Here is a 12,595-nt window from a genome sequence, read left to right on the forward strand (position 1 = left end):
CAGTGTAATGCCCCTCTTTAACGCCACGTCATAGACCTTTGTCAAAGAAATTTCGAATATTTGATCATATTTCTCAGTCAAAGAAATATAGTAGTGTAATACCGGCCGAAACAGAACGTTGACCTAGAGACAATTCAGCCCCGAAGTCACCAAACCTATCCTCAACATACATACACGTGACGAAGTAGTCAGCCACGTACCTGACCTACACGCTACGGTTCCAGGGTGGCAAGTCGAGTTTCTGTTCTTTGCACTGTACGGCGAACAAACAGAAATTATTTGGTTTAGCTGACTTACCAACGCCGCTCCTCCTATCTGTCTGTAGAAATCACCATTTCAAGTGAAGTAACATGACGTGGAACACGCATAAAATAACTTGGTTTTAATACAGGGAAAAAGAAAACCGATGTCGTCTAGAGACACCTGTGTAATCTTATTACTTCTTCAGAAAGCAACCACTTTTAACTGTGTGTGGGAAGTGAATGTACAGGACTTTATGAAATTTTAGGGAGGTTGGAGGAGATCAGTGCCAACTAGGAGCTATGAATCTTGTTCAATTCAGGGTACTGATATTGGTCTCTGGCAGCCCAGCAACAACTAATACTAAGGATCGAATCCTTGCGTCCCATACGATTTTAACCTGTTGCCGTACCGTGCTACCTCTTCCGCGATTGATTTTCCTGCGATTTGAGGCAAGTAATGTAATTGTATTTCACAGAAATAAAGATATTTTTATATTAGACAGAGGTGGACATATGATTAAATCTCACTGACAGTGAGAGCTGCTCATTATATTGCTACAAAACTGAATTTTGAGTGATGTACTTCTTCATCAAAAACTAGTTTTACTGTTGTCTTGTTTTATTACGTTGTAGGGTAGGTGAATATATTTCTTAAATTCACAAATAACCTTACCAATTTTTTTTAACTTATGAACTACCTTTTATGGGCTTAAACATTGATAATTACAGTAGAAACAATATGGCAGGATCGTCCTGTATGTATACTAAAAATAGAAAGGAGTACAATAAAATTTCGGCAAACATACTATATTTTGTAACAAATTTGTATACATTTTATTTCACAACAATCACAACATACATATTTACTGGCGCTTAGCATCTTCTGCAAAAAATATATTTAATGGAAAGCGCCAATAGTTTTCATGTTTCTTACAAATTCTTATATACAATTTTTATGAGCCGTTGTTTAGAATCACATACAAAAATCTGAAGATTTTGTACAAAATTTCGTGTAATACTGATTATTTCTGGAGAAAGTAGGTCGCTTAGTAGAAAACTTGGCAGTATGTGGCACCTGCAATATTAGGGTTTTCATTTCTTTATAGAAACACGCAATAAAATCAGTTGTTAGTATAAATAAAAGTATAGTAAAGCAATCAGGATAGAGACACTTTGAGCACATGGTATGAAGCACTTTGGTTTCATAGACATGAGATGTGTACAACCTACACAATAAATTACAGTGTACAGTGTTCGTGCATAAGTTTAGCAAATTGATTATTGACTGAAGAAAATTAGTCTTCGAACATCGTCAACAGCAACACAAAACAAACTGTAGTTATGGGGATTGTTACGTTTTTGTATTTCTCTGTATTTCTTTATGGGAGACTTTTGATGATTGCATTAAATAGCTTAATATCTCAAACAAAATAGATGCTCATATGATGAACAATGTTGTCCTGTTCACGACTTTCTGTAGTACACTGTGTCCCTACAACTTCAAAACAATTTTATACTGAATATGCGTAACCATTGTGTGAATATTGATAATAACTACTGGTTCTTTTGATAATTCTTTCATGTGATAATAATTCAGTACATAATAATTATTGATACAAATACCTACAGGGGTGTAGCGATCCACATTTTTGTTCTGTGTATCGATAACACACAGCAAAAATAATTGTTTTAATTCTTACAGAATTTGCATGCAAGGTAGTCAAACCGTCCGAGAGCGCGTTTAGTAATCTCCTTTATAAACTCTGAATGTCCTGTGCTGCTGTGCCACATTTTACATTTAGTCTGCAGGCCATGATATTAATTTCGTGATTCTTCATTTGCACTATACAATGTGTACACCAATGTAGACAGAATTTAATGTCTGATTTAGCCACAGTATAACTTGTACAAATTATATAACAGAAATACGTATTTTTTATTTCGCGCGGTATTTTACTGTTATGTACCCAACAGAGCAGTCGCAATGTATTTTTATATAGCACCATTGAAATTACAAATAGTTACTGAGTTATCACTATTCGGTACAGTGATCCCATGACACATTGGTCAGATACGTTTGTCATACATATATACAGAGGAATAGAGGTTGTGTGTGTGGATAGCTGGCATGATTTCTCATCAACATGATCCTCGTTTCCAAACAAGCACGACATAAAGCACCGGTTACACTTCATTCTCATTACATTGTGAAAGTGTAATATTGCTTGCCTCTCCACTTTGTAGATCTATCAATTCTTTTTGTGCAACGAGCCTGTGCATGCAGCCTAAGAATCCTGAGTAGTATGCCGTTGGTAGTCCTGATGGTAAGCTTCCCATTCCACCTGTAAACAAAACATGTGTGTCATTACGTTATGGTAAGATTACAAGCTGAAGGTCAAAACAACAACATATAAATCATAAAATTTTTCCACTGAAATTATCATGATTTGAGTTATTTATTGTGTAATGCACTGTTTTTTCACTCAATTTTTCTCAATTGTATCACCATTGTTGTTAATGACATAGTTATTGCTACATGGTGACAGCCATGTCGAATGGTATTGGCAGTACTGTATGTTACATTCTTTGTCTTTGTATAGACTGCTGCCGATAATAATGAACAACGTGATATATAATTACGTAATGACTGCATAAGGAATGTACATATATTCATACATTAGCAAAGTACAGTAAAAAAGAGGATTGGTTAAGCAGTTTAACTGTATACTAACCTATCCATATATCCTGTGCCAAGGATCGTCTAATATTATTGCCTTTAGTGAATTTTTGTTTCGGATGTTCATCATCCACTTGGAGAAAACTGTATTTCCAGTGAATCTCTGCCACTACCGTATGTATTTCCCCATCACTTACATAAACCTGGAAAACCGCTCTTGTTACAGCATACATACAGCATTCTTATACTTAAAACTGTCTTTACTATGACGTCTTTCAGAATCATATTCAACTACAGGAATTTAAACAAATATTCAAAATGAGAGTATTAGAGTTTATCTTCTTGTTTACATCATTAAGGATTGTAAAAGGACATGATGCTGATAAACTAACACTAAAAAGATGATACTGTCAACGTTGTTTCATTGTTACCTTCGACTGAAGTGAAGCTGAATATTTGGTTTTACCAAGTCTGTACCTAAGTTCCAAATACCCATCAGAAATTGCAAGAGCCACATAATTACTTCTGTGCCTAGTCTTTCTGTCATTCCATAAGAGCAGGCCGCTAGCTTCCAGTGTGTGAAATGTGACCTCATAGTGAAAAAATCTCCCGTTTATTTCTCTGAAATATACGACAGGTTGCGATGTTAAACACATTAAAGGTTTTTGGAATATTTTGGTTCTAATTTAGGAAAAAATATGACTGCATCATTAGTCAATTGTTACTCTTTATGAGGTAGCATAACAAAGAAAAACTGACTAATTAATTTTACATAAAAATGAAATAAGCAGGTCAAACATACTCAGCACTTTAATTCCCCTCTCTTGTCACAGATAGTCCTACAAAATATTATATATCTTCTCAACGTTGATTACAAGATTTTTATTTCCTCAAGAATAAGTTTTTTCATTATTTGTTAATATTCTTCTGAAATTCTCCTTCGACTCACATTATTTATTTGTGTTTCATAATAGCTAATTTATCAAGAAACCCACTTTGTCCTAAAGTATCTCGTGTCACTGTTTCTTCAAACGGCATTTCAATTAGGATAGTTTCAGGTATGCATTTGTCATTTAGATGACTAAATCTCCTGCATTTGCGAGATGATATATTATCTTCATTAATAGCGTTATGTGTGATGCAAATGTCTATGTCCAAAAATAGCTAAAAGACGTCGTTATTAACTAGGTGACAGTTTATGCCCCTGCCAGTATAACTAAATTATGTAACTTACTGACCATTTCTTTACCGTTAGCAAAGGACATATGTCATTCATCCATAATATTATCAACGTCTTTTATTAATTACCGAAATATAAATAACAAAAATCCACAGAAATTTTGAACCCATGTAGATGAGAAATTATTTTCAGACTGACTTGTACGTAATCTGTTTAGAGAGAGATAGATGTGAAGGATAGGTAGAAAATGTGATAACACTGTTTCGTAATTATTTAATATAAGCTACATCAAATAACTATCCAAATACTTACTCTTCAGTAATTAAAAGTTAATATGAAATAAATACATCATTGATTGCATACCCAACTGGCAAAGTACGATATGCCAGATTTTCGAAGTGCGCCTGTTTCTCAGGAGAAAATGAGGTGTCTCCTTCTATGAAGTGATTGCCACCTATATCACTCTCATCGTCATCCTTGTCTTCTTCATAGTAATCGCTATGTTCGTAAATGTCATTTCCAGTTATTTCAAGGTTTCTTTCATTTCCTCCTTGATTATCACTATACACGAATGTCTCGTTTACTAAGTGCTTCATAGAGCCGTTAATACTGAAAATAATGGAAACATGAAAAGGTAGTATCAGTAAAACTAAAGTAAGTACAGTTCAGTAATTTTAGTTTTATTATAGTAAAGTCTTGATCCTGTGTATCGATATTAAGAGAAGGATACGGTATCATAGTTATAAAATCCTTTAGCAACGCAGTTTTGCAGTTATGCTTAAAGTAGATAGTTTTTTAAAACCTGAAAAACATTTAGATATCGCCACGTAAATATAACTGAAAACCGAAGCACATTTTCATTGTATTTACTTTATTAGCGACTTGCTTTGGCTTACACCCATAGACTCTGCATAAAGTATAACAGTTTACACAGTCAGCAGAAAGTCGATTAGAAGTAAATCTAATACATCAAAACTTGCCCCGGTGTACCAATGTCGTGGCATTCATGATGAATGACGTCTGCAGGTGAACAGCAATGGTAAATGGATTAAGTAAGTAAAACTTGCAAGAATGGGTTACGCTTCAAGTATGAAACAAGATAAATTAGTTTTATGAAAACAATAAACAAAATTTGGATTCAATGATGGGCCAAGAAAGTTACGAATACGTTGGTGCAAAGTATCCTTTACGTATCCCGTTCAGTAAATCCGAAATGATATGGATGTAGATGTTCATTTCCGTTACATGTGAAAACCGGTTTTCTTACAAAAATCTGTATGAAAGTCTATTTCGCTTGTCGCACATTCAGTGTTAGCAATCTTTTTACATATGTAAAGCAACTGGAAATGACAGCGCTTTCGCTAAAAGAAATATGTATCGATAACTTACCTTGTATCTGCAGCGACTGACAATTTCACGTATGTGTTGCCAGTGAACTTCACTGGTGTCGAGTCAGTAGCTCCTTCAGTATCTGTAATCAAAATGTAATATGCGTAAGAAATATTTTCTTTTTTCAAATTTCGAATTTCGAACAGAAACCAACAGTACAGCAAACATATTTCACAGTCAATCGATGTTAATACTGCCTTATTGCGGGCTCAGTCATTGAGGGTAAACAGCAGTCACGTCAGTCGATTAAGTATCTCTTGATTTTCGTGATAATTCGTCTAATGAGGAATCGTTCTTTACTTAATCACTAGATTGAACTCAGGAAACAGATCCAAAGGTGCTCCCTTAAAATTTAACTAGCAGTAGTAACAGGTAAATACAGTGACGAATCCTATCATTTGGATGGAGTACGTGATGTTCAGCTGTACTGTCCCATACAGAGAGTATGGTAAAACAAGAACAGGTTCGCAAGAGGTAAAATTCAAAATATGGTCCACCTACCGCCTCGCCTTCATCCAAATCCGGAAAAATGCTGTGGAAAGCATCCTTAGTCCGTGTCTCTGAATCTATACCCCAAGCTCTCACACAGAGCACAGACGACAGGAGGTGAATGGCTTGTTGCTCAAACAGAGAAATGTTTGCAGAGTTACAGCCGAGGATAAGTGCAGAGTTCCTAGATTGTCGCGTCACTGAAATCATGGCAGATCAGTTCAGCAAGGTTACCCCCAATGGTAGCTCACCTTACTACATGTTTCATGAAGCATTAAAAGTTCCGCAGAAGTGTAAATCAGAAAGCTCAGCCAGTTTCTTCGTTTCGACCCATAAAATATGTCTTTAATGAGGAAGCTAATGTGCCACCAAGTTGTTGTTTCTTGAGAAGCGGCGTTGTATGTAAAGAGCGGACGGGGTAATTCTGTCACTCTAGCACTGCAGTCGAAATAGCGATGAGCAGTATTCGACTACAAGGCTAGCCATCCTTATTCAGATTCTCTATGGTGTCCCTAAATCCCTAGACTTCATGCTGGGATAGTTTATTTGAAACGGACTACGTGGATTTTCTTGCGCTGCGTCGCTAATGATCTCTTCATTGAAAGGCTATTAGATCAGAATTGTCCTTCCTTTTGTACTAGCTCAAAACAAAACAGGTAGCAAGTCGAATGTTTTGATTTCAACGCCTGCAGATATCTGAAAGGTCTATGCAGGCATGGGAAATAGAAATTAATTGCATCTTTCTTACAGAGTGACTTCTTGGGTATACCAACCTTGCGTGATACGACCATTATTATACAGACAATTGGGTATCCTTTTGGAGGGATTTCAAATGGAATGATCACATGAAACGTATTGTGACAAAGACTGATGCCGTACTACGACTGGCAAGTTAGTTTGTTGCCCACAGTGGAGGTAGCCTAGAAAACGGGTGTTACACCAAGTCCTCGATATCGCTACAGTACACGGAGGCTACAGTTAAACTTTTCTGCTTGAGAGACCCCGCATTACAAACGAGCGATCGTGGAACAATGATAATTTAAGGAAACATCTGTAAAAACACCCAGAGGAATATAACGAATAAACATTGAAATAAACAGTTTTTAATTTCCACATGAAACGTAATATTTGCTAATTGTGTACCATGTTTACGTTGCAGATTACAAATGATGTTCATTGTGACTACCATCTGCATCGACGACAGCCTAAAACAGCGCTAAAGGTTGCTCTACCGCTACTGAAACAACGGTGGACCTTGGAATGTTCAGCTGCCGTAACACAGCACGAGCACTTTCTGGAGATTGCACATCGCGATCAGCATTCTCAGCCACGGCAAAAGTAACTTCTTCAACAGTGTGAGGCACAATTGGCCGACGGCATCTCCTATGAGCAGCTCCCAAATCATCAGTTCTTTCGATCTTCTGAATCATGTTCTTCAACACCGTGCGGAAAAAACCACTTCTCCGTGTTCCTTTAATGCGTCGATACTCACGGAGAACAGCAGCACTAATGCTATTGTTTTGATAAAACAGCTTTATGAGTAAGGTCCTGCTCAGCTTGTCCAGATCTGTGTTGACTGTCTGCAGCTGTGATGAACACTGATGTCTGTGTTTCAATCCTCCGTGTCGTAACACTACCGGTAGCCGACACTAAAATTACTAACAGGGCAAATCCTGCAGCACAAAGTCTGAACGTCATTCCTACAAAGAGGGGTACCCGTACGGTTAATAGCTTTCCATCTGTTGCTTCAAGTAGAGGAATTTTAATTATGACCACCCTGTATATTACACTCTTACCAGGTTGGTTTAAGAAAGACGAACGCTTTTTGCTACAGGTTCGCTTAGCAGATAACAATAGCGTCACGAAGGTACTCATACATCGGTAGCGGCAGATGCTAGAAGGCAGACGTTATGCATCGTTCAGACAGATCAGCTCGGAAACTACTCTCGATAGGTTTTTCCTCTGTTGTATCATTGACGCTGTAATCTAGCAGCGAGGACTTTAGTGTTTCGCTAGACTGCGCGCCATGCCACACCTGCCCGATCTAAAGGTCCTCGTACTGGAGCAAACAATTTGTCAAACTGTGCAATGTTTGCCAGACATTTTACCATATACGTCGCTGTTTGGCATTGTCGGTGTTCGACGTGTTTGCGAGAAATTTTGATTGACGGGGAGTTTGACAAAATTGCGGACGTTGTTCGTTTTGATGATTCAAATGGCTCTGAGCACTATGGGACTTAACTTCTGTGGTCATCAGTCCCCTAGAACTTACAACTACTTAAACCCAACTAACCTAAGGACATCACACACATCCATGCCCGAAGCAGGATTCGAACCTGCGACCGTAGCGGTCACGCGGTTCCAGACTGAAGCGCCTTTAACCGCACGGCCACACCGGCCGGCAATTTTGATGATTCGCCGTATATGTTTGGTGAAAACTTGTTCTATTATAATTTATCGCACTGTATTTTGAGTTTCCACAGCTACAGAAACTATGATCAAGGGTAAAAAAATAGCACTGACAGTTACCAAAAAAGGCGGAGGTGTCACGTCTCTCCCAGGCATGTACTTCGCAAGAAGAGGTTATGAACAAAATCGGTATATTACACACAATGTACAAGCGGAAGTGCAACGAAGTAAAAGAAATCAAAGTACTGCAGTTCTTCCACAGAAGATGCGGGCTACATTTTCCTACGTTGTGGTATCTTAATGAACTGTCATTAAAGAAGCAAGTAGAAGAGATTAAATTTTCGCGTACTTGTGCCTTCTTTCCAATGTGAGGACGAAGTAACTCTAAGCAAGTTATTACATGTTTCATTGCTCATCCGCACAAAGTTGGAGTAATCATCAGGTTCTGAGTGAAACATTTCAATTAACAAGTTTTCGTATAAATATTTCTCTTTCATTTAGAACTATTGCCTGAAACAGCGTCTTGTTTTCTTCTTCTTTAAACACAGTGACGGAGTCAATGTCAGAAATGCTGTACCTGCATTTGTAACCGTTACAACCATCCCAAAATACGGCATACGTTCCAAGAGTTTGCTTCAAAAGTAAGGTTTTAATGAGAAGCTTTCTTGGTGGGAATATGGGTTTATATGGCACATCCGTTGTTAGGTAAGAGCGAATTTGACGGACAAGCATCCTATTTAACAAAGGCCTTAACAAGTTTTTGAAAGTTTTATTATACAGTCGAAGAAAGTTGATATAATCATCAGGTTCTTTAGCAGATTTTCATGCACAAATCTCTCACTCATTTCAAGCAGTTTACTGGGCTAGAGTCTTGTCTCCTTCTTCTAGTTCTTCTTCTTCTTCCTCTTCTTATTCTTAATTAAACACAGTACCAAAGTCAGTCTGTCTGTATTTATGGCCATTCTCACTACTGTCACAATACTCACGAGCACGAACAGTGTCTGCATCAAAGTGAGATTAAACTGACAAACTTCGTATGGGCTTGTCTGACAAATCTGCGGCCGGACAAGGGCTCATTTGACAAACAAGATTGCTTGTCGACGGGGATCTGAATAACACTGCATGAACAGTCTCGCTCTCAGTGTGTGTTTTACTGACAATGAGTCTAACTCGCCCCTTGGTGCAAGGTCTGCGATGGAGACAATGTAGAGTTTTCCTTCTATTGCATATGAAGCTTGAAATCTTGTCTGCCTTCTGTAAACATGAGGCACTGTTAAAGGAGATAATCGGTACACTACATCTGTAGAGACCTCAGCTTGAACATGTTGCAGTCTGAAGGATCCGGCGTGTGCGCAGACTGATGACAGTTGTGTGTGCAACGCTAGCATTTGTCTTCTTCATTCAGTGAATTTTAAGTGGTGGCACTGAAGAAAATTTAATACAGTGAGAAACATTTTGAAACAGAATGCTCTGAGTGCTCCTGTCTGTCGTTGTGGAGTGAATGAAGTGTTGGTGTGAATGGTTATTGCAAGACTGACCACAGTTAACTTTATTTAAACTTCCCAGCAGCTTTTGCTTTTTTAGTGTACTTGCAGAGCTGTCTAGGTCTAGTTCTATTTCCAGTTGTATGTGGCTCCTCAGGCAGACTTCAGTTAAATAAAATCAGTTTTTATGTGTTTCATGACGACTGTTTTGTGGGAATTTCGTACAGAAGTTATTACAACATAGAGTTTGTTTATTGTCATTTGGTTGAAGAAAGTGATTTTGTATAGAAACAATATTACCAGCTCTATGGATTTATAACTTTTTGTACAGAATCCCGAAAACTTTTTCGATAATCTGTTCTCACACATTTCTTTTTGGAGTTTGAGGTTTTCAAATTACGGCCAGTATAATGTTTGGAATTACACCATCTCACCAGGCGAAATGCACTTCAAGACTTAGTGACAGAAGCCAGCTACTTCCGTGAATTTCGTGCATTAATGCATGCTTTGGTAAATTCTTCGGAGCTGACGGGTATCATGTGTGATTCTTATGTACTTGTGTTAAGCCTGAAGGCAATAAACTTCTGTAAGTTTCATTTTCTTTGTTAACACTAGGACTGATCTCGATTCAAATAAAACATATTTCTTAAATTTTATCTTTATTTGGATCCCAAAAATGCATTAATTTACAGTTTGTTAACTAGTAGTTTCATTTCCTAGGCAACCATCTTCACATCATTCTTACAACCGGACCGCCCCTACTCGTGATTACCGTTTCTGTCCGAATTCATGGTATATTCGGGAATCGGTTAGAAATGATATACTGAGCATTACTTCAGTTTATTTGTAGTATAAGTAATCAAAAAACTGATAAGAAGAAAGTTGCCGCTTATTGACTCGAACCCATGACCCTCGGTTTACCATTCAGCGCACCTTCCGCTGCACAGACCGCTGCCTGGGAACTATGTTGACATAAATAGTACATGCCGCGATCCATTGACGGATAATCTGATATTTTTTCTATGTGACTGGCCATCCGGAGCTCCAAGTCCTGTCACTTTCATTTCTATCCAATCCTTTGTGTACCATAAATTTCAGAGATATCGGTGATGACGAGTAGACAATAATTCTCTTGTTAGTAGAGACTCGATGTCTGCCAGTAAGCCTACCTGGGAACATAGTCATTAAAGAGCCAGGCATAGAAAAATAATGCATAGCGAACCACCAACTGTACCAACACAACTTTGTTTCTCTACCGTTTTCTGTTCACAAAACCCACACCACTGGAGAGAGAGCTGGATATTGGTGATTTACAGAAACATATCATTACAAGGACACATTACTATATACTTGCCTCTATCTTGACTCACATAGTACTTCCTAATAACTACAGCAACTTATGTCAGAAGATCACGAACTAGATGTATATACTGATAGAAAAAATATCGCAACACAGAGAAGAAATTAATGTAGAGCAATGAAATTTCGGTAATAGATTTGTCTAGGTAACATGTTTAAGAGATTAAGACTGCAAGATCACAGGGGGTTAATGTAAGAGGGAGAAAAGCCATTGCTAATGTGAAATGCTGGTACATCTGTGTAGCCGCCAGCATGTTGAATCCAAGCATGTAAGTATGCATGCGCTGTTGTACAGTTGACGGATGTCAGATTGTAGCACAGAGTTCCAGGCCTGTTGTACTTGCTTGATGAATACAGGGACCGTTGTGCTGTTTGTGGATGAAGCTAGAGATGTTGTTCTATGATGCCACATATGTGCTCGATTGGAGGCACATCTTGTGATCGAGCAGGGCAAGGCAACTTGTCGACACCCTGTAGAGCTTGGTGAGTTACAGTAGCGTTATGTGGGCAAGCGTTATCCCGCATGGAATGCTGTTCACGAATGGCACTGAAAAAGGTCGGATCACAAGGTTGATATACGAATTTGCAATCAGGGTATGTGTGATAAGTACGAACAGTGCTCCTGCTGTCATACGAAATCGTACGCCGGATGTTAACTCCAGGTTTAGGTTCAGTGTGTCTAGCACGCAGACAGGTTGCTTGCACGCACTCATCTGGCCTCCTTCTAACCAACACATTGCCATCGCTGCACCGAGGCAGTAGCAGCTTTCATCAGAAAACACCTGCCCTCCACTGATCTCTCGCTTGACGCCACTGAAGCCGCAGCGGTTTGCGGTCAGACGAATGCACGCTATAGGGGTTCTGCTCGGAGCTGTCTTTGAAGTAATCAGTTCGTTGTGTCACTGTGGTGCCAACTGCTACTCAAATTGCTGTTGCAGAAGCAGTAACGATGCGCCAGAACCATACGCTGAACACGAGGGTCCTCCTCTCGGTACTCTGACCTAGCTGTCCGGAGCCCGGTGTTCTTGCACATTCCCGGGACCATCGCTGCCATCAGTCGTGTACAGTGGCCACATTCCTACCAAGTCTTTCTAAAATATCGCAGAAGGAACGTACACCTTCCCGTAGCCCTATTACACGACGTCGTTCATACTCAGTCAGGTCCTGCTGGAAGGAAGCCGCGCCCAGGTTCGAAAGTTCCGGAGAACCAATGACGTGCAAGGAATACGCTGTCGATACCAGTAACGTTACATGTTACCTTTCAACGGAATGACCTAACACCAGATGTACCGGTGCTGTCCTGACCTACCTCGATACATAGAATGCTCGACTGTCGCCATACCCAGCAATTTTTTAATATCTGTCA

The 12,595-nt window shown here is 38.9% G+C and overlaps 1 protein-coding gene across 1 annotated transcript in view; it reads right to left on the reverse strand.

Annotated features, from left to right (window-relative positions):
• Window positions 1–2,417: 2,417 nt before the first annotated feature.
• The window catches only part of LOC124594003 (agrin-like), a 197,689-nt gene continuing 187,511 nt past the window's right edge, over window positions 2,418–12,595 (reverse strand). The window contains exons 14-18 of the mRNA XM_047132354.1: window positions 5,489–5,570; window positions 4,463–4,708; window positions 3,351–3,540; window positions 2,975–3,122; window positions 2,418–2,584 (exon numbers count right to left, since the gene is read on the reverse strand). Of these exons, the coding sequence (XP_046988310.1) occupies window positions 2,427–2,584; window positions 2,975–3,122; window positions 3,351–3,540; window positions 4,463–4,708; window positions 5,489–5,570 (824 nt within the window). The 3' untranslated portion in view covers window positions 2,418–2,426. The remainder of the gene's footprint in view (window positions 2,585–2,974; window positions 3,123–3,350; window positions 3,541–4,462; window positions 4,709–5,488; window positions 5,571–12,595) is intronic.

Source organism: Schistocerca americana, chromosome 2, assembly GCF_021461395.2.
Source record: "Schistocerca americana isolate TAMUIC-IGC-003095 chromosome 2, iqSchAmer2.1, whole genome shotgun sequence".
Lineage (NCBI taxonomy): Eukaryota > Metazoa > Arthropoda > Insecta > Orthoptera > Acrididae > Schistocerca > Schistocerca americana.